The sequence below is a fragment of the Cupressus sempervirens genome, chromosome 3 (assembly GCF_028749045.1).
Source record: "Cupressus sempervirens isolate cs-2001-9-10 chromosome 3, ASM2874904v1, whole genome shotgun sequence".
Lineage (NCBI taxonomy): Eukaryota > Viridiplantae > Streptophyta > Pinopsida > Cupressales > Cupressaceae > Cupressus > Cupressus sempervirens.
In genome coordinates, this window is record NC_143120.1 from 504,020,980 (window position 1) to 504,043,610 (window position 22,631).

Genomic DNA, 22,631 nt, shown 5'->3' on the forward strand with positions numbered 1-22,631 from the left:
GAAGGATAAGAGAGTTGCTCGAAAGGTTATTACAACGTCTTTGGTAAGTCATCATTTGAGAAAGGGTAGATATATGAGAGTAACTTGTATTGACTTGAACCTAAATCATATTACTTTGAGAAGAGCACTTAGTAGATGAGACAGAATTGATGATCCTCTTCAAAATGAAACATTGGCTTTTAGTGGGAGACTTCCATGTTTTGATAAGAAGCTATCTAATGGTGTGAAGGAAGAAATTACAGAATTTTGGCACTCTAACTCAAGAGTAACACCCAATGCTAAAGACATGTTAAAGTTGAGAATTGGAATCAGAGACCGCATGCCACATCCTAAACATTATTTGGAGGTAAGTCAAACAATGTTGTTCAAACAATTTAGAGAGAGCCATCCAAGTCTTCATATATCACAAAGGGCTTTTGAATCTTTGAAGCCATTTTATTGTGTGCCACTTAAAATTTGAAATACATGTTGTTGCAAATATCATGTTGAGTTTTCTATGCACCACAAACTATTACATTCTATCCATTCTACTTTGCATAGTAAAGAAATGTTGGAGAATTGTGGTGCTAGTGGTCTTCCAAAATCATCAAGAGACTTGCTAGATCAATTTTTATGTCATAGAGTTGATGTTTGTTTCTTTTATAGAAATGCTTGCTTAAATGTGAAGTGTTTAAATGTGGTGGCTTGTCCAAGTTTGACACATTTTTCCATGAGGGGTGTGAACAAGATCTTGGGAAGACAATAGTAAAAAAAAGGTATATGAAACAGTGAAATGCACATTGAAGAGGGGGGGGAGGGCTCTAGATGTGAATTAGTTGCAAAAGAAATTAGTGTGGCTAGTTTTATTTCAGATTTCAAGACAAATCTTTTCTATATGTATGCAAGACATAGTCATAGGTCTTGGTGGTTGGATCAACAATTTAGAATGTGTAAGGAGATTTTTCCCATTGGCAATATTATATCAGTTGTTGACTTTGCTGAGAACTACACATTGTAGCCTCAAAATGAGACACAATCTCAATATTACAACTCCATTCAAATTGCTATTTTCATCCACATAACATGTAGACATGCCCCTGATAGTGCGGAAGATAATCAAAAGATTATTAGAGTCTCATTTTTATATGAGTGATGATAGATCTCACTCTCACGAGTTTGTGCAACATTGTTTCAAGAATTATTTTGATTTCTTACAGAAGCATGCAATTGCTATGGATAGACATATTATTTGGTCAAATAACTGTACAGGTCAATTCAAGAATGCTCACATGTTTTACTGGTTGTGTAGGATGCACATTAAGAGGGGGGTGCCTCATATTTGGAGTTATTTTGAGTCTGACCATGGGAAAGGGGAACATGATGGAGTAGGGGCATGTGTGAAGAGATCTCTAGTTAAGGAGTAATTGAAGATTTCAGGAGTAGAGCTTCTTAATGGTCGTAATATTGTTGATTGGTGTAGTTCAACATTATCATAGGGGGGGGACTCTTGATTCAATAGTACGCAGGTTCTTTTGGTTGGTTGAGGAAGGGTCCATAGGTGATAGATCAGATTGTACTATAGTGAGAGACTCATCAAAAATGCATTCATTCCAGAGCTTTGATTCTAGTACATGGACCATTTGGACACGACAGCTAGCTTGCTTTTGTCCTAGTTGTTTTCAGTGTGATTGAGATCATTGTGAGTTGAGTGAGTGGGTGGACACATGGGCTCCACATTATCTTACTCCATTATCTATCATACCCTCTATCAAAAATGATGACATGAAAATTTTACTTAAGCATAACCATCTATCAGATCTTCTTCAGCCAGGACATGTCTTTGCATTGGTTGCACCACAGGGGAATGATGAGAAATCATATTATTGCTTAGCATGTTGTGTAAGAGGTAAACAAAAGCTTGCACAACTGATCATAGATGATGATGAATTCACATATCCTATTGGTTCAGTGGTTGTCGTTGGAACATGGTTGCAGACATACATGCTTAGAAGGAATGGAATTCCTATATTCAAAGACTATTAAAAGCACACAAAAATTCTCATATATTCACATCTTATTATAGCAACAAATCTAAAGTTGTTGAAGCATCAAGGAAGACCAAAAGTAAAAGAAATTTTTACTATTACTAATGCTGATCATGAAGCCCTGTTGGAGATCCTAAAATAGAGAGAGAACCCTATTGGAACACTTGACTAGGTATATTTACTTCTTATGCTATTTTGTTCATAATGATTCAGTGAACCAATGATTATCTTGTTTAATACAACAAGTTACTAATATTTTTTATGATATTGGAATGTAGGTACATTATGAAGAGTATCCATGCATAAAGATAAAAAACTAAATAAGGAGCGGAATGAAGAAAAATCTATTCTATTTTTGACAAGTACGATTTTTGACAATACTTTTACTGACACTACGATTTTTGACACCACTATTTTTGACACTAAAATTTTTGGTAGTTGTGTATTGATGTAATAATGATGAAACACTTGATATATTGTAAATGTAAACTTGTTGATTCAATGCAAGAAAAAAAGATGATTTTACTTAATGCAATTTATGTGGAGGGACCCAAAAATGATGATTTTACTACATACTAACACCAAACTTGCATTGTGCCCGATGCCAAAAACTTAGAGAGGTAAAAAATAATATTTTTGCTTTTAATACTAGCCCTAGTGACACCCTTGTTCCAACCGCAGAGAACCTCCATCATCCGTGGCCACCTTATACCGAGGAGTCTCCAAGGTGCTCTAAGTGTGTGTCAAGGTTGATCTTCCGAGAGTCGTAACTTAGAGCTCATGGGGGCTATTGATGAAACATTGAATGCTACAGGATGGTCATGCCAAGGCCTCAAATAATCTCTCATTTTTGAGAGATCACATTCCATGTGAATTCGACACAACGATCTCGCTCGATGCAAAAACTTGCAATGTGCCTCAGTTCATAGGTGAACCACAACATAAATTTGAAACTGTTGATCTTGGAATCAAATCATCAGTGCCATTAGCTTCAGATGGGCGGGTGAACCCTGGTGACACCCTTGTTCTAGCCACAGAGAGCCTCCATCATTCGTGGCCACCCCATACCGAAGAGTCTCCAAGGTGCTCTAAGTCCGTATCGAGGTCGATCTTTTGAGGGTCGTAACTCAAATCTCGTGAGGGTTGTCAATGAAATGTTGAATGTTACAGGACAGTCATGCTGAGGCCTAAATAACCTATCTTATTTTTGAGAGATCACATTCCTTTTGGATTCGGCACAACAATCTTGCTTGATGCCAAAACTTGCAATGTGCCTCCGTTCATAGGTGCACCACATCTTAACTTTGAAATCACTAATATTGGCATCGAATCATCAATTCCATTAGCTCTAGATGGGCGAGTGAACCCTAGTGACACCCTTGTTCCAACTATGGAGAGCCTCCATCGTACGCGGCCACCTCGTATCGAGGAGTCTCCAAAGTGCTCTAAATGCGTGTTAAGGTCGATCTTTCAAGGGTCATAACTCAAAGCTTGTGGGGGCTATTGATGAAATGCCAAATGCTATAGGATAGTCATCTCGAGGCCTAAAATAACCTATCTCATTTTTGAGAGATCGCATTTCGTTTGGATTTGGCACATCAATCTCGCTCAATGCCAAAATTTGCAGTGTGCCTCAGTTTATAGGTGCACCATAGCTTAACTTTGAAACCACTGATCTTGGCATCAAATCATCAGTACCATTAGCTCCTGATGGGCAAGTGAACCCTAGTGACACCTTTGTTTCGATCGCAAAGAGCCTCCATCATCCGCGACCACCTCATATTGAAGAGTCTCCAAGGTACTTTAAGTGCATATTGAGGTCGATATTTCGAGGGTTGTAACTCAAAGCTCGTGAGGGCTATTGATGAAACATTGAATGATATAGGATGGTCATGTTGAGACCTAAAATAAACTATCTCATTTTTGAGAGATCACATTTTGTTTGGATTCAACACAACGATCTTGCTCGATGCCAAAACTCGCAGTGTGCCTCAGTTCATAGGTGCACCACAACGTAACTTTTGAAACCACTGATCTTGGCATCAAATCATTAGCATCATTAGCTCCCAATGGCCAGGTGAACCCTAGTGACACCCTTGTTTCGATCGTGGAGAGCCTCCATTGTCTGCGACCACCCCGTACCGAAGAGTCTCTAAGGTGCTCTAAGTGGGTATCAAGGTTGATCTTTCGAGGGTCATAACTCAGAGCTCGTGAGGGCTATTGATGAAATGTTGAATTATATAAGATGGTCATGCCGAGGCCTAAAATAACCTATCTCATTTTCAAGAGATCACATTTTGTTTGGATTCGGAACAACAATCTCGCTCGATGCCAAAACTCGTAGTGTGCCTTAGTTCATAGGTGCACCATAGCTTAAATTTGAAACCACTAATCTTGGCATCAAATCATTAGCTCCATTAGCTCCACATGGGTAGGTGAACCCTATTGACACCCTTGTTTTGATCACGGAGAGCCTTCATCCTTCATGGCCACCCCGTACCAAAGAGTCTCCAAGGTGCTCTAAGTGCGTATTGAGGTCAATCTTCCAAGGTTCGTAACTCAGAGCTCATGAGGGCTATCAATGAAACATTGAATGTTATAGGACAGTCATACTGAGGCCTAAAATAACCTATCTCATTTTTAAGAGATCACATTCTATTTGGATTCGGCATAGTGATCTCGCTCGATGTCAAAACTTGTAGTGTGCCTCAGTTCATAGGTGCACCACAACATAACTTTGAAACTGTTGATCTTGGCATCAAATTGTCAAAGCCATTAGCTTTGGATGGGTGGGTGAACCCTAGTGACACCCTTGTTCCAGCTGTGGAGAGCTTCCATCATTCGCGGCCACCCCATACCAAAGAGTCTCAAGATGCTCTAAGTGCTTCTTGAGGTTGATCTTCCGAGGGTCGTAACTTAGAGCTCACGAGGGCTATCAATGAAACATCAAATGCTATGGGACAATCATGTTGAGACCTAAAATAATCTATCTCATTTTCATGAGATCAAATTTTGTTTGCATTCGGCAAAGCAATCTGGCTCGATGCCAAAACTCACAATGTGCCTCAATTCATAGGTACACCCTAGTGACACCCTTTTTCCAGCTGCGGAGAGCCTCCATCGTCCATGGCCACCCCGTACCGAAGAGTTTCCGTGCTCTAAGTGCGTATCGAGGTCAATCTTTAGAGGGTTGTAACTCAGAGCTTGTGAGGGCTATCAATGAAATGTCAAATGCTATAGGACATTCATGTTGAGGCCTAAAATAACCTATCTCATTTTTGAGAGATCACATTTCGTTTGGATTCAGCATAGCAATCTCACTCGATGCCAAAATTTGCAGTATGCCTCAATTCATAGGTACACCACAACGTAACTTTGAAACCATGATATTGACATCAAATCGTCAGCGCGATTAGCTCCAGATGGGTGGGTGAACCCTAGTGACACCCTTTTTTTGGCCACGAAGTGCCTCCATCATCCGTGACCACCCCATACTGAAGAGTCTCCAAAGTGTTTTAAGTGCGTATTGAGGTCAATCTTCTGAGGGTCGTAACTCAGAGCTCGTGAGCACTATCGATAACCCCTTACCAAGTTCGGTGAAAATCATCTAATTAATAATTTAAAGTTATAGCAAAAATTGCTCAAAATTGCTTTTGCAACTTTTTCTTGCAAAGTGAAAATGAGTGCAAAGAGTTAGTTAGGGGTTTGAGCATGACCATACAAGGTTGGAAACACATATATAAGGTGTGAAATGATAGAATGCATTAATGAAGCTAGTTTACATAAAAGTTGCATTATATGCAAAATATGGTCCAGAAGGCTAATCATGGGAATGTAAGGGATTATAGGGTTTGTAGTACTATATAGGGTGGAAAATGTCTTATTAGGGCCTTTAGATGTTGATTAGATCAATAATGGGAAAACAATGTATGGTGTATGATTAATAAGAAGTAATAAAACAAAGTTTCTTTTTGCAATTTGTATCATTTTCCATTGTTACACTTTGTTGGTAACATATTTTTAATGAGATTGTCAAAGGAAGATTGTTTTGTCACAAAAAAATTAGTGCTTTTGTGGGGGCCATATCTCAATTTTGCCACCATTGGATTGGCCTAATTTTTGCATGTATTATGAAGGGTCAAGTGATCTAATTACTCGATGGTGTAAGGAAACTTGGCAACAAAGAATATAACCATTTCCACATAACCCATAATAGATCTGAAATAAACACGGAATTAAAATCCACATGCAAGAGAATAGAGAACATACCCACAAAATGTGATACAAGATATACCCTCATTGAGGGAAAAAACTCAACCTCCAAAAACATCCATCACCACGTATTATTTAGCAAAAATACCATTGCAATACAACCATGGAAGCCTTCATGGCCATAGCCACAACCGAGCAAACTATGTGAATAAGTATGAATCCAGACATCCCATGCCATGCTTTCAACCTTCACAAATGCTCCCTTGGCTAACTTGTCAAGCCTTGTCCGCTCGACTCTTGCCTTTCTCACTCTTTCTCTACAACAACTACCGTTGTGGCTGCTTATATAGTAGCAAGTCCCACAAAACCACTAAGTGGTATTACATAAACCATGTGCTACCTAACCCAGTGACCCCACATTTAATATTGGGCATTTAATTCTTTTCCCCAATATTAAATAATTACATGAAATATTATCACAATGTTACAATACAACTCGTCAAGAATATTCCATGGGAATCTTTACATGTTGCATGTCCATCTAGGCACAACATTACATAATAAAATAAAATAATAAAATATAACAATATTATGCAATGTGTGCAACACCCATTATCTCAATAGATGGTTGGAATGAGGAAATGAAGTATGGTCCAAAAGTTATGAATGATTGTGTTTGGGTCTACACAGAGGACAACAAAAAGGTATGTTTTGGATGATTTGGTTCCTAAGTTTTGTTAAGTGAATCAATATGGGTAATCTGATCAATGTGAGAAATGTATAGATGTTATCCATATGGATATGGTATTGGGGAACCAAGTTAAAAATGTTTGATCCAATCAAATCTCTTAAGTTGGGATATTTTGAGGTTATGTTGAAATTGAAAAGTTGTAGTACGAGGATAGTAACAAAGTGAAGAGCTAGTTATCAAAGATTATGAATCTAGGAATGAGTTCATGGTTGGGAATAGAATCCATGGTTGAGGAGTGGAGTCCTTAAGTGTGTTGAGATTAGATTTGAAGCCAAGATTTAGTTTCAAGGTTGAAGGTGGAGTTTAAAATCAGATTTGGGGTTATGTGAACCTTGTGTAGGAGGTTTAAAAGTGTGTTGATGTTATTGTCTAAAATGCCATGGATCTTTGTTGAAGCCTTTGAGTTCATCCCAATTTCTTGATAGACTACCATCCTTTTGTGAATCCCCTTACTTAAATTACTATTTATTAAAGGTGTACCAAAGGGCTCCGCATCATTCTGCCAAGATAAGGAATAAATCCAATCTAAAACTAAAAACACAAGGAAAATAATGGTTTTTTGTATGTCATTCGTTTCTATGGTTTCTCTCTATAAATAAGGTTTCCCTATTTTGCTTACTCTGAATCACATGATAGAAAGTGAACTCTCATATATTAACTATAGAATTTTTGATAGAAAAAAGATATAACTCATGATAGCATTTCAAATTAAATGTTGCATCCAAATTGGATAATAAAGGTTGTTAAAATGTTATTCACAAACTATTGCATTTGAATCAAATATAACAAATATGATCAAAATTAATGATATTCCATAAACATGGAAAATACACACGATCCACGATAAATTGAACAATACTAGATACAAAATTAATATGTATATCATTGTGCACATAAATGACAAAAATATATATCAAAATACATGTATCCATAGACAAATTACGCAAATATATATCAAAATTCATGTATCCATATAATAATTACACAAATATATATCAAAATACATAGATCCATATACAAAATGTGGCTGATCATGCCATCAGAATGTGTATAATATCAATGTTTCTATAAACAATGTGGCATATGCCATCTCAAAATGTTTCATGATGCATCCTATGAGAACTATACTATCCTAGGTTGCTGGTGGATGATCGAAATGCAGCCTCTTCACTGCACTAGGTGGATTGGATGCCTCCTACATAAACAAAAAAGGAAAACCTAAAGTTAGACTACTAAATTTATATGATTCTTTGTATCTAACATTGAATTACTTAAATGCATAATGATCTTTTTTTTAATGAAGATTTAAGCTATTAAACTTTGATCATAAATGCCTCTCTTGTCGACCTCCTATGCCGGTTAGGAGTCCTCTCATATGTCATCGACAATGCTTGTACCTCACTGATTGTGGCCTATGTATGTTCAAATATGTTTGTCAGATGAATCTACAACTCAAACTATAACATTATAATTCATAGCATGCTAAATTTATAACATATAATCAAGAATTAAAACTACAACTTACCTGTGTCAGCTCCTCCTCAGGATATAGTGGCTGCATCATCAAAGATACAAAACTCTGTTGTCCAACCTCGTGTGCACTAGGAGTTTCCTATGAGATACAAAATACTAGTTGTTAATATCACGGCAATCGGTTTTGAATTTATTTATGAAAATAAGGAAAATAAAAAATAAATGATACTTATACATACAATGGGGCTCTCAGTGCGAATGGAAATGCTAGAGTGTCTACGACACATAATTTGCATGGGCTCATCGCCAGTAGCCACGCCCTATACAATAAAGAATGTAATTAAATTTAATTACCACAAACATTTTAAAAGAATACATTGATATTTAATCAAATAGAAAGCACCTAATTACCTTTCCCTTATCAATGGGTCCTGGCTCATCCCCCGCACTTTGTCCCCCAGGGACAAGTGATACTTGCAAGAAAAAAGAAAGATTAGAAACCATATATGCTACAATATCAAATAGAAAAAATAATGAGAACATAACATAATGTATCGTAGATGTCTCAAGGCCAAATGAAATAGCTGAGAGCATGGCATCATCAACCTATCTCAGCTCCTTCTCAATCATCAACTAAACATGAATGAAGATCACATACATGTATAAGTTAGAATGGCTTAAAAATGAAAATTACTCTATTATAAAGATTAACTTTAAATCACATATGTCCTAACAAAAAAATGTATACATGTACCGACACAGAAGGAGTCCATGCCTCTGCATGCCCCTCCTCTCTCGCATCAAGGTCCGTAGCCTCTACACGCGCATTTGGTGTATCCTTGTTAAATACAAATTGATACTTAGAAAGATCACCTATGGGACCCAGACAAATATTCTTGCACGTTATGCAAGTATGGGACACAAAAACATGTGATGAGCTCACCGATGATGAACTCATGCCAACATCATCAACACGGGGAGGCAACACTGACCTAGCCTGGGATATCAATACGCTATTCAATCTATGGATGACTCTAATAGTTCGAGAGCTAGCCTCTGCAATGATATCAAGATGTTGCACTCAAGGAGGGGGGAGACATTAGTAGGTTGGATAAAAGTGTCAGCTTTCTTCTACTGGGAAGAGGGTCTATCCTGAGGAGCTCCTCCTCCCACACCCATGTTGGGCTTCATGCTCCAATAGTTCACCTTGAGGCCCAACACAAATTCTGCATACAATTTTTTAAGGAAATAAAATGGCACCTCTAAATTGCTATGTGGAGGGATGTCAAAAACCATCTACCAACGATCCCAAAAGTTTGCATGTATGGCTTCATTTGTGCACCATTGAATCGATAGTTTGGGCTTTTTGTGGTTGACTTGTAAATCGATTTTTGGGTTCGCAAAAAGGGCAACCAAATCATCTTTACTTATATTAAGAGCCGCAACCTCATCTTATTCCAACCCATCATCAAACATCTCATGCATTTCATCATGCTAACGAAGAGCGGTATTTTGTTTATTGGTAAGTGTTTCAATGTTATCCATTATGGCGTTTAACGTGGATAACCTAGGAGCTAATGCACATACAATATTATATGTTGTTCGCAAAGCCCTCAATTCGGTGAGATTTTCAAATATCAAATCCTTGATTCGAGGAGGGTTTTGAGGGGGTAGGGGATCATTTGGTGGACAATTTTGAGGGGGGGACTGGATTATTTGGTGGGGAGTTATGAGGAACAATATTTCTTGCCTCAGTATCAGCATTTCAGTTAGCCATACCTATTAATTCGCAAAACATAATTTCTATTAAAAAGAACTTAAATTTTAACAATTTCTATCAAAAAAATCTAAAATTTAACAAATTCAATTAAAATTAACAAATTTATAATAAAATTTAACAAATTTATATAAAAATTGATTGAAAACATTAAAAAAAAAAAAAAATCACTAACCTATATCAAGTATCTATTCTTGGATCAAATATCGGAGCTCAAAACACAAAACACAATGTGAACAAATAGCCCTTGGGTTTTGCTTCTTTTAAAAAAAAATCACAGTATAGGTATCAGTATCCAATAATATTAGGTATCTGATATGAAATTGGATAGCCAATAAGGATTGGGCCTACTTTTTAGCTTTGGTATCAAGATGGGTGGAAAAAAGTCAGAGCAGATTTTGAAACGCTTTTAGATGTTTTCAAACTCTATTTTTTTCACATCGCCACTTTTTGGCACATCGTGATCCTACACATACCCCTTTGTTGAATCTCTTTTGCTAAAAATGAATTCAACTTCATTAAATTTGGGTGAAAATATCTCTCATTCAATTTCACCAATTTTAAAGTTGGAATTGCATTTGTGATGCCCTTCCAAAAATCCATTTAAAGTAATAGCTATTTTTTAGTCCTTGCTTATATATAGGCAGGGAACTAATGTTTTCATTAGACACTTCCAATTAATTAGCATGACAAATGAAAAATACAACTCTAAAGTTCTGATAATTATATTTTTTAAATCAAGTTTTGAAACAAAATTTCATTTTTCTTATTGGTTAAAGACATTTTTGCTAGGAGTTATTTTGATTTTTCAACCAAAAAAAAAAAAAAACAATATAAGATAAGAAGGAATTTATTGCTATGTCATAATTCCAAAATCTAGATACTTCCAGACTCTTAGGATAGAGTTGGCTTTTCATGTCCTTTTGACATGTAGCAGTAAACTATCAACATTTGCTACTCCTAGGACAAGTTGTGGTAGTGTTAATTTTGGATTGGTCATATTACTCCGTAGAGAACGGTATAAAAATTATTCAAAAAATATAAGGAGGAAACTGTGGAGGAAACTCTGTAGTTAAGCGCGCTCAGGCTGGAGTAGTACTGGGATGGGTGACCTCCCGAGAAGTCCCGGTGCTTCACCCCTGTGAGCATCACCTAGATCCAATGAGTGCTAAGTGTTCCATTTATTCTCATGAGAGATGGATTCATGTTGAATCACTACTCATGAAACATGGGTCATCGAGTTTGACTCAAAATCACACAGTTAAATCCTGATATTCACATCATAATTTGACTAGCTGTGGAAATCATCTCCTACTTATCAATTGATGAGCTTAAGGGGATTTCTAATGAATGGTTCATAAGGCACAACACTTGGTGAAGGTTTTGCAAATGGGGTTGCAAGCTTTGGGTTTAACTGTGGAGGAAACTCCGTAGTTAAGCGCGCTCAGGCTGGAGTAGTACTGGGATGGGTGACCTCCCGAGAAGTCTCGGTGCTTCACCCCTGTGAGCATCACCTAGATCCAATGAGTGCTAAGTGTTCCATTTATTCTCATGAGAGATGGATTCATGTTGAATCACTACTCATGAAACATGGGTCATCGAGTTTGACTCAAAATCACACAATTAAATCCTGATATTCACATCACAATTTGACTAGCTATGGAAATCATCTCCTGCTTATCAATTGATGAGCTTAAGGGGCTTTCTAATGAATGGTTCATAAGGCACAACACTTGGTGAAGGTTTTGCAAATGGGGTTGCAAGCTTTGGGTTTAACTGTGGAGGAAACTCTGTAGTTAAGCGCGCTCAGGCTGGAGTAGTACTGGGATGGGTGACCTTCCGGGAAGTCCCGGTGCTTCATCCCTGTGAGCATCACCTAGATCCAATGAGTGCTAAGTGTTCCATTTATTCTCATGAGAGATGGATTCATGTTGAATCACTACTCATGAAACATGGGTCATCGAGTTTGACTCAAAATCACATAGTTAAATCCTGATATTCACATCACAATTTGACTAGCTGTGGAAATCATCTCCTACTTATCAATTGATGAGCTTAAGGGGCTTTCTAATGAATGGTTCATAAGGCACAACACTTGGTGAAGGTTTTGCAAATGGGGTTGCAAGCTTTGGGTTTAACTGTGGAGGAAACTCCGTAGTTAAGCGGGCTCAGGCTAGAGTAGTACTGGGATGGGTGACCTCTCGGGAAGTCCCGGTGCTTCACCCCTGTGAGCATCACCTAGATCCAATGAGTGCTAAGTGTTCCATTTATTCTCATGAGAGATGGATTCATGTTGAATCACTATTCATGAAACATGGGTCATCGAGTTTGACTCAAAATCACACAGTTAAATCCTGATATTCACATCACAAATATAGGGATGTGATTCGAAAAAGTGAACTGCAATAGGTATGGTCCAGCTACTGAGAGAGCCCATCTGCCTAAAGGCCAAAAAATCAAGTTTATCATTAATAACAGAGGAGCAAGATGTGGGAATTTTTTTTATCATGACAATGGATGAGACAAACTACAAAATGACAGTCTTCCTTGACATCGACCACACAATTTGATTTTTTTCCAACCCAAAAAAATTTCACGGCCTAAATCCTCAAGAAAATAGAGGAAGTTCCCATGCCCATGTATATCTTAGTACTTGATTCCAAGGCTATTTCACGACTTTAAGGATTTTGAAATATGATTAGATAACCTTCAGATTCCCTTAATCTCCTGTCATCTTCAAAATTTATGGCACAGAATAAGAGATTTTGAATTTCGTTTGGCTTCTTCAAGCAAATATGAAAGAGGTAAAGGCAAGGAGTAGGCTAGAAAATTAGATTGCTCATCCCATTACTGGCTAAAGATGATCCCCAATTTAAGAAAAAAAATCAAATCCAAAACCCAACCTCATTGAATGAAAAATTAATCTCTTTGAAACAAAAAGATTTTTCCTCTGACATACATGGTTTTGGCATATGATTTGACAGAGATTCAAATCGCGCATGGTAGTTTAATAACCATTTTTCCCCATTTCTTCTAAATAATGAATTCGAGAATAAATTTATTACCACACAATAGTTGTTCATTGAAAGGAAATTTAAAGTTTTCATATTAACTTTATGAATAATTGAAATTACTTCACACCAAAAATTGAAATTACTCTTTAATTTTTTCAATAAAATTACTTCACACCAAAAATTATTTTGAAGTGTTGTAATGAAAATAAATTATATGTAATATATTTTATTTCTTTATTTTTTATATGAGAATATTTAATTGTATGAAAATTGATCAATTTTTTTTTAAAAAATGTTAAAAATAAGAATAAATTATAAAAAATAAAAAATAATAATATTTCACCATTGTTTTAATTTTAATTTTATATTAATTTTAATTGATATCTTATAAATTAAATTTTATTAAATCTATTTTGGTACATATGAATGTTTATTAATATTTATTTCATTTTAAAAATTAGTCTTGTATTTAAGTATACAATAATTTTTTATTCACTATGGATCATATATTTTAATATTACTTTAATTTTATACATTTAATTACGAAAATTTTTGTAGACAATAAATAAGATCTACATAAACTTAATATAAAAAATTGAAAGATTTGAACTTGAATGCATGCAAAGGAAGGATAACGTGTCTGAATGTTATTTTAATATTTTTAGCTTATTTTTAAAACAAATTGTTAATTGTCTAACTTTCCCCACTACCTTTCCATGTTCGCACAAAATGTCTTAACCAAAGAGAAAATCTTCCTCCCCCTTTGACAAGAAGTAGGGACTCTAGCTCCATTAGAGCTCTTGTTATAATAGAAAATTTTACTCTACAGTTGAAGGTTACAACAATTCTTTCATATTTTTCTTACCTCTTTCCAATTTTGTCCATGATAAGCAACAAAATTTGACAATAATTTACCACCGTATTTTGTGATAAACAATTGCCACACTTAGTTATGGCTTTTTAATTATGGTTGTATCAGTATAGGGTTATGATGTGGAGTTAAGTAGCTGCAGGTTTTGTGTTTTAATTCCCAATGATTTTTACAAAGTCTCGCACGGATTTTGGGTCTATTTTTCCTTTATGATTGTGGCTATTCCTGAACTTTCCTTCACTTGGGAGTTGCAGAATAAGAAATTTGAGAGTTTAGGTGCTTGGATAATGGGAGGAAAGAGGAAGTGTGTTGAACCCGTGAGTTGCAGAGAATGGATGAAAAAGGACGAGGTGTGGGAAATTTTGAGAAGGGGTATCTTCACTGGGTTTATGGAGAGGTTGAATGGTAGCAATCCTACCATCACACAACAGTTTATAAAAACTTGGAAAGAGGGCTCAGTCATGGTGGGCAATCAACGTATGGAGGTATCTACGGAGGTGATCGCTGAGGCTACGAGTTTGGATATGGAGGGCCTCAATTTCTACAGGAAGCAGAAATTGTTTGACCAAGCCGTTGCAAAGTTTGTGGATTCTGAGACCGAGAAGAGCCGTCTATTTAAAATTGGTAAGTCTTACATTAATCTGGCCTTTTCTCTCGTCCCTGGCGGTTTGTTATGTATGTTATAATGGAGTATTTAACTTTGGATGGGAGATTTACAAAATGTTATGGTTATCACTTCATGTTGGCCAACCATTTTAGGCATAGCGTCAAAATCAATTTCCCTTACTATCTAAATCAGTCCCTTAGCATTTTTGTTCAAGCTTTACAAAAAGACCCTAATGGCAATCATGTCTATCATGAGGGTCTAATGGTGCTTATAATGAATGTTTTAAAGTCCAAAAGAATTGTGAGGAACAGAGGTCGAATTAAGGATGTGGATTATGATATAGAAGGGAGTATGTAGGAGAAGGGTTATGATTTTGAAACCCAGGATGAAGCTGAAGGGGGTGATGTTAATACAAACAAGGGAATTGGGAATAGTTCTAAGAAGAAAAGAAGAGTGGTGGGTCATTCTGACTTTGACAAGGAGAGCGATTTTGTGGAGGATTTGGTGAGGGACTATAAGAAGAAATCTGAGCTTAAAGGTAAGAGGGTTAAGGTGAGTTCGGGGGTGAGGGCTTCTTCCCCTTTCGATGATGAGACCCTGGCCCATTGATTGGAGAAGAAAAAATATCCTTCAAGGCACCTCGAGAAAGATTTAGGTGATAAAGGGGAGTCGGGTGATGAGGACACTCAGGAGCAGGGGACATGGGAAGATTTTGATGACAAGTTTGATGTTTCTTCTAGACCTCTGAAAGGGATGTATGGTAATCCGAGGGCTATTCTGAAAGAAATTGGGGTAATGAAAGGACAAATGTAGATACTTGGTAGGGAGATGCAAGAATTAAGGATGAAAGTTGTGCATGCCAGTAAAATTGCTCGTGGTGAGCGCACTCTCGACCAACATTTTGACAGGCTCATGGAGGTGGTTGGAAATGCTGAAGATGTTAAAAACTTAATGATGAAGATCCCGCAGTTGGAGGCCAAGAACATGGCTATGGAGAGAGACTTCAATGCGAACCAAGGCAAGGTCACCATGATGGAAGCCAAGATAAGTAACCTTGAGAAACTGATAAAACAATTAGCTAACAATGTGGGTACTTTGATTAAAAAAATGGAAATGGATAAAGGCCAAAACCCCCATAGATGGCTGATTGCCAAGGTCCTAGTAAGCACACCAGGGCTCAATCCAAGAAGACTGATGACACGAGAACGAAGGATGAGGTGAAGGCAGTGGTGGACAACATGCAGATCCAGGCTGATCAGGCGCTGGATCTGATCAAGGCTGCCTAGCTAGGTCTTTACTATCTTTTCTGTTGTCTTTTTGCTATTTCTTTCAGCAGTTCTTTCTTTGACCTCTTTTGTGTTATTTTTGGAGTTCTGTTTCATGTATGCTTCTACTTTCTCTATCTTTTTCTAGCTTAACTTGTTGTACTACAGTTTCGGGTCCTTAAAACCTGCTTTTACATAATCAAAACAATTGCCACACTTACAAACATAAACTACACAACTCAGGGTCAATGTCAAAATTGTGACAAAATGGAAAATTAATCAATGACATAATTTTGTTAATAATGCTTACCTGATAATTTCAGTATTTGAAGGTGTGGTGAAAAAGAAAAGAAAACAAATGCCAACAACAAAGAAAGACAAATAATATAACCCTAGCCTCATGTAGATACACAAAAGTTATATTATTTTTTAACAAACCCTTAACACATATACAAGTCTATTGTTTAACCCTAAACAAAACCTTAGGCCACTGGTATCAATGTGTGTTTATAGCTAGAATGATATGATTACATTTCAAGGCATGTTCAATGAATTGATTGCAAGAAATGAGTAAAACAAATTTTGAAAAGGTTTTAGAGAATTTTGAGCCAAAACAAATTTCGTAGGTATAAAGAAAATTCTACAACCCTTTTCAACATTCTCCCTATGTGTATCAAGCTAAAAACTTCAAAACCAAACATGAATATGAGCATGCTTCAAAGCATAGCAGTAGGGGATATTACTCAACATCAAAGCATAAAAGTTAAGTGATTCAATTAGATATTGCAGTTTCAGGTGCTCATGCAGAAATGGATGCAAGGCATTCACAAATCAAGCATACGCTTTGGGCATAATAGGTACATAGTTTATTTGACTTTGGCATAGCCAAATTGGTGGGCGCAGGTCAGATATGGACTTTTACAACAACTTGATGAACCATAATGTATATGACTTCTAAGTGGCATGACGATTACTATGAAAGTATATGTGTATAGTTTTGGAGATATGTTGTTAGAAATCATCTGCTACAAGAAAATGTACAATGAAAACCTTTGAGAAAATGAGAATATCTAGTCTGACTCGATGTATGATTGTTTGAAAGAAGGAGGGCGTTTCAAATTGGTGGAGCAACAACAAATGAGTGGTATAAATTCAAGACAGTTGGAACAAATAATATTGGTGGGTCTATGGTTTGTTCAGGATGATCCATCTCTGAGGTTGTCCATCAAAAGGGTCGTTCAACTTTTGGAAGGAATGCTCGAGATTCCTGTGCCATCGCATCTGGGGCTTTCTTCATAGGTTTCCCTCTCATCCGCTTCGATTGCAAAGCATATTGAATTAGCGATCTTTGTCGGAAGTTTCTAGAATGAAGATGTTTTTATTTTTGTTTTTTTTGAGTAAATAAATAATTAAAAGCCTTTTTTGCATTGTGATGAGATCACGAAGTGTGATCCGAAACATTGATGTTAAAAAATTGCCACACAATCAAATCTAGAAGCTTATAATGAAAATTCTTATGCACTCTGAAAATTTGATTGCATCAATTAAAACCCTAGCAAAATTCAGATCAACTAATGAAAAAATAAAATAAATGTTTATAAGTATATTTTAAAAATAAAGAATTTAAAACTTTAATATATTAGATTCTTTTAATTGTAAAAATTAATTGACATTCCCTCCTAATAATTTAAATTTTGAAGTAGAAATTACTATTCCAACAACACAATTCACTAAACAGAATTACAGATCGTAGCCTGAAACTGTTTCACTTTCCTTCTCAACGACCCTTATCTCTTGAAAAGGAAAACAGTGGTATAAAAAATTCCTGGAGTGAACTGCAGCAGTAAGCCATGATAAGTCACAAAACTGCCTCTTCTCTCTTGCACCTGCGCAACATCTCGCCAAACTCTCTTCGTCGTTCTCTTCGCTACAAACTCCACAAATTGCAGCTCAGCAAATCATGTCGCCTCAGAAAATCTCTTCAACTCCGCAACTGCTTTTCTCATCAAAATTGGACGGACTATGGCCAAGATGACAACATTCTTGGCGACTGCATTGTTTTCGAAGATGGCATATTTGAACAACCAGAAATTATAAATACTCATACAATAAATATTTCAGAGGACGAAGAAGAGGAAGAAGAAAGCTTAATACCGGAAGAATGGCGGGAGCTGCAAAAGGAGCTCAACATCCCGAAAAAGGAAAGAAAGAAAAGAAAGCAGAGTGCTGAATTGGCCAACAGTTTTCGGAGAAACAGAGAAAATGAGCTCTCCAGGGACGGTTTATTGGAAAATAATACCATTACATTGCCACAGTTGAAATTTACACAATTGAGAAGAATTTCTGATGATCAAGCGACGGAGATTTCATCTGCAGAGGCCGGGGGTTCGGATGGTATTTCTGTTACGGATGAATTGACGGTAATTTCTTCTGTCAAGGACGACAGTGGTGAAAATCGCTGCATTGAAGAGGAAAAGGTAAAAGTCTTGGAGAGTTTTTCTGGTGGTGAAACGGGTATAAGTTCTTCTCAAACGCCAGAAATTTATTCTTCTTCTGTGAGCGAACGCAATGGACAAATTAGTTGTGCTGAAGAGGAAAGTGGAAAGCCCTACGAGAGCCTATATGTTGGTGATGAGATTTTGAGTCCACCTCAATTGACAGAAGCTTCTTCTCCTGTTAGAGAGGGGAATGATGAAATTCATTCAAGAAACGGTGTTCATAAAGTTGAAATGTCGTCAGAGAGTTCTGTTAATGCAAGGGTGGTTCCAAGGAACCCTCGGCTTCAGATTGTCGGAGCGGGATTTGAAGAGATCTCCAAGAGGCTGGATGAAGAGTACAAAGTTGAAGTAGATGTAGAAAATCGGCCACAAGGTGCATTTTGTTTTGAAAGTTCTTGTTTATTGGGAGTTGTAACCTAGTACATGAATCTCAAACCAGAGGTAGTACACGTTTTGTTTTTGTAATTGTCCGTGTGTTTTACAGTCATAAACTAATAAATGAAATTTCAGATCAAGACAATAAAGTGAAGCTCGGGAGAATTTTAATTAAAGTCAAACAGGTAGTGTCTAAAGGAGAGAGTGCGGAGGCTTTTATGGTATTTGTTGCTATCAATTCTGACACACAAGGCAGAAAAATTGGAGAAGGCGACAAAGAAAGAGGTTTTACAAACCACCATTCTAGCTGCTGTCGGGAGGGATTAACCTGTCCATTTATCAACTAGATATGTGCAGGCAAACTCTGTCCCCGTGTGTGTTAAACGTTTTAATTTGCCATTTGTGATGCAGCAGAAAACATAACCCTTCTTCAAATTGTTAGGAGAAGTCTTGCGAGACAACTCAAATTTTCAAGTTTCCTCAGTTCTGACTAAATCTAAAACTGATCCTATAGTGGAAATATAGGTAATATTTACAGGTGGGGGTTTGCATAAATGAAGATAATTAAATACCTTTGTTTTTGGCCTTGAGTGTATTTGCAGGACTACTAATAATCGAGTCTCAGCAACAATATTTTTTGTTTTTGGCCTTGAGTGTATTTGCTCTTCCCTGGAGATAGAGACAAACACTAAGAACAACTAGCACAATTCTGAGGGAAAATCGTCAAACCCTCCGAACGTTGCAGGTGATCATGATGCCCCAAAATAGACTGCAAAAAATTACAATTTTTTTGGAGAAAAATCAATGAAAACCCAACACAAATTTTAAGGTGAAAAATTGATCAAAACCCAACATGATTGTTGAGGCGAAAGATCAATCAAAACCTAATAGAGTTCGAGACATGAATAATAGAATACAAAATTTCATTTTTGAGGTAAAACCCAACAAATACTTTTTAAGGTAAATTAACAAACCCACCAGATAATTTTTGAGGAAAACATTATAAACCCACCAAGGAATCCCACACAACTTTGCGAATTACAGAGTCAGAAAATTTTAAGAGAAAAATTATGAAAACCCCTCAGAATTTTTTTAAGGGAAAAAATTATGAAAACCCACCAAACTTTTTAAGGGTGACAAAACACGAGACTTCACACGGGAAACCAGCACATGCAACTAACATGCAAGTAAATGGAAGTAAATGCAATAAATATGCAAGTACATGCAAATCTATAAAATTAGAGATTTTTGTTGCAACCAAGAAATCATGGGATCAAAACCCTTAACTAGGCCGGTGTTTTGTAGCAAAATTCCTTGAAGACGAATCACAAAAGTTTCATAAAATACCTCTAATGAATTTTATTTCTAAAAATTGAAAAATGAATTTCGGAAAAAATTTCTAGATAAAAAAAGGCTCGAATTTTCTTTAAACAATCCACCAAATTTAATGAAATCCCATCAACCTGTTTTGATACTATGTTATGATAAATCAATGTTGTTGTAGTTGTATTAAACAAAGGAGATGAAATCTCCTTAAACAAATTTACAAAGACGATGTTTTTAAAAGAAACAATTGTGAACTAAAAACGAAAATAGAAACTACTTAAAAAACTAAAGACTAACTAAGATGACCATTAAAGAAATATTCTAATATTCTAATAGGGAGATCGAGAATTTTCGGGTATGAATCCAAATTAGATTAGCAAGGCCCAAATGAAGGGTTGCCAATATTGAATTTGAATTGTGGAAAGGAATACAACACAAGGAAATACTCTTCGTCCCATGTGTGGGAATGTGTATGCAAAGTTGAACTAATTGACTAAGTAATGTAAATTTGGATGCCGGATGTATACAATCAACCCAATTAAGATATATGCTAAAATTATGAATTGAAATAAAAGATAGACGATTCATCTTGAAATATGTAGAGGAAAGTGTGTTTTTTCTTTGAAAAGTATGGATCTGGACCTGTGCCTTAAAATCTAAATGTATAAAAACGCTCTTTTTAGTCGAGGCTCAGAGAATAGGTCGACTTGGTGGAAATCCTTCAGGATGCTTTTCCACGAAGTCTTTGTCTTCTTGAGGCACTATAACTAGGTTGACCTGGATTTTTTGGAGAGCTTTTGGGGAGTTATTTTCAGATCTGCAACCACAAATTCACTATCCTTGCTCTTGCACATATTAAATTCGGTTTTTTGTTTTTGGTTTGATGAGGGCTTGCCTTGGTTAAGCCCTAGATTGAGGAATCAACCTTGAAGTGAAATGTAATTGATAAAGGGAAATGCTAACATATGGTAGGACTGAATATATCAAATGAAAGATACAACTACCTTGGTAGATGCAATTAAATTTAAGACATGATCAAGTATGTGAATGTAATAGCTTTGACTCAAAGAAACCAAAAGGAAATCAAAGAAACCAAAATTCTCATGAATAGGAATGTATGTGACATGTCATGATGAAGGATAAAAGAACTTGATGGACTTGGAATGATGAATATCCTCCTTAGAAGCCAAACTCCACTACCTCCTTGAAGGAAGAAGCTTGATCTAAGAGGGAAATGCTTGAACTTGATGAATGCTTCAAGATGCTTGCTTGAATGCCTTGAGCTTGCTTTCTAATGGATTGAATGTCTTGTTCCATTTCGACACCAAGACCAAGAGAAGTTACTTTGTGCAACTTTCTAGCTCAACTTGGCAGCTTGCGACTACCTTTGCCATTCTCACTTACCTCCTTGTCCTTGGAAAGAGACTATAATTGGGTTACTTTGCTCTTAATGGTAGGGGCCTCCTGGGGTTCTAGCTACCTTTGTGGTCATCCTAGAATGGACCTTAAATGCCATTATGTTGACCACCTCATAATGCCTCATCTATTCCTAAGCCTTATGGATACACTATACCTTAGGTCTATTCATCCTATCAATATATGCACATTTCATTTATATTTTAACAAATGAATGTTGACCTTGAGAGATATGTTTTTATAGACTTAATCTTTGCAAGGAATGCAACTAACAAAACTTCATGGAGAATGTTAATAGATTGATCTGATTATAATATGAGAATCATAGAAATAATAATTTTTTGTGGAAATGTTCTAGATGTTTGCTCGAGTTGATACGAAGCCATTATTTGCTGATTCTGATAAAATTTCCTTAGTTACTGGATTCGTCTCTTGGAGGGTGGATCCGGACGGATCTACTGTCAGATATGAGTGGGTGCACAGCATGAGTGAGTAGGCATGGTGGAAGTCATGTGTGTGACTCCATGACTTAAATCTTATGCTTTTATGGTTCACCCTCTAGGAGTAGCTATAGTGAATATTGTTATGATAAGATGACAATATTATGCTGATAAAAATTGTGATAAGATTTTTTATTAACACTTTTTGGCTGCAGCCCCTTTGTGCTTGTTAGGTTGAGACACACTACACCATATGAATAATCTCTCTCTTGCTAAGAGGGAGTGCTGAAATTATGGTACATGCAGGACAGATTATTCTTACCTATGCTGAAAATCTTTGCATTTTCTCTCCAATTTCTTCATATTGGTGCTTTTAATTGTCTTGGTGGAGCTAGTTTTGTTTGTGCTATATCCTAAAGCTTCTCCTAATTTCTTCAAAGACCTTCATAGTTATTTATTTTATTATCTTATTTATATGACAACTTATATGCAGGTGAAATCCTTGTGGGAAGTTCATTTCTTCTTTGTTGACTCTATATATCCGTGTGTCTTTATTCTTGCATTCTCGGTGCCATGTAACAG

At 36.4% G+C, this 22,631-nt stretch overlaps 1 protein-coding gene across 3 annotated transcripts in view; it reads left to right on the forward strand.

Moving 5' to 3' along the window:
• Window positions 1-17,741: 17,741 nt before the first annotated feature.
• The window catches only part of LOC149567388 (ankyrin repeat domain-containing protein, chloroplastic-like), a 145,713-nt gene continuing 140,823 nt past the window's right edge, over window positions 17,742-22,631 (forward strand). The window contains exon 1 of one of the 3 annotated variants that reach the window (XM_089820569.1): window positions 17,742-18,865. In XM_089820569.1, the coding sequence (XP_089676695.1) occupies window positions 17,845-18,865 (1,021 nt within the window). In that variant the 5' untranslated portion in view covers window positions 17,742-17,844. The remainder of the gene's footprint in view (window positions 18,866-22,631) is intronic. The other 2 variants (XM_089820572.1, XM_089820570.1) reach the window with 2 other exon arrangements.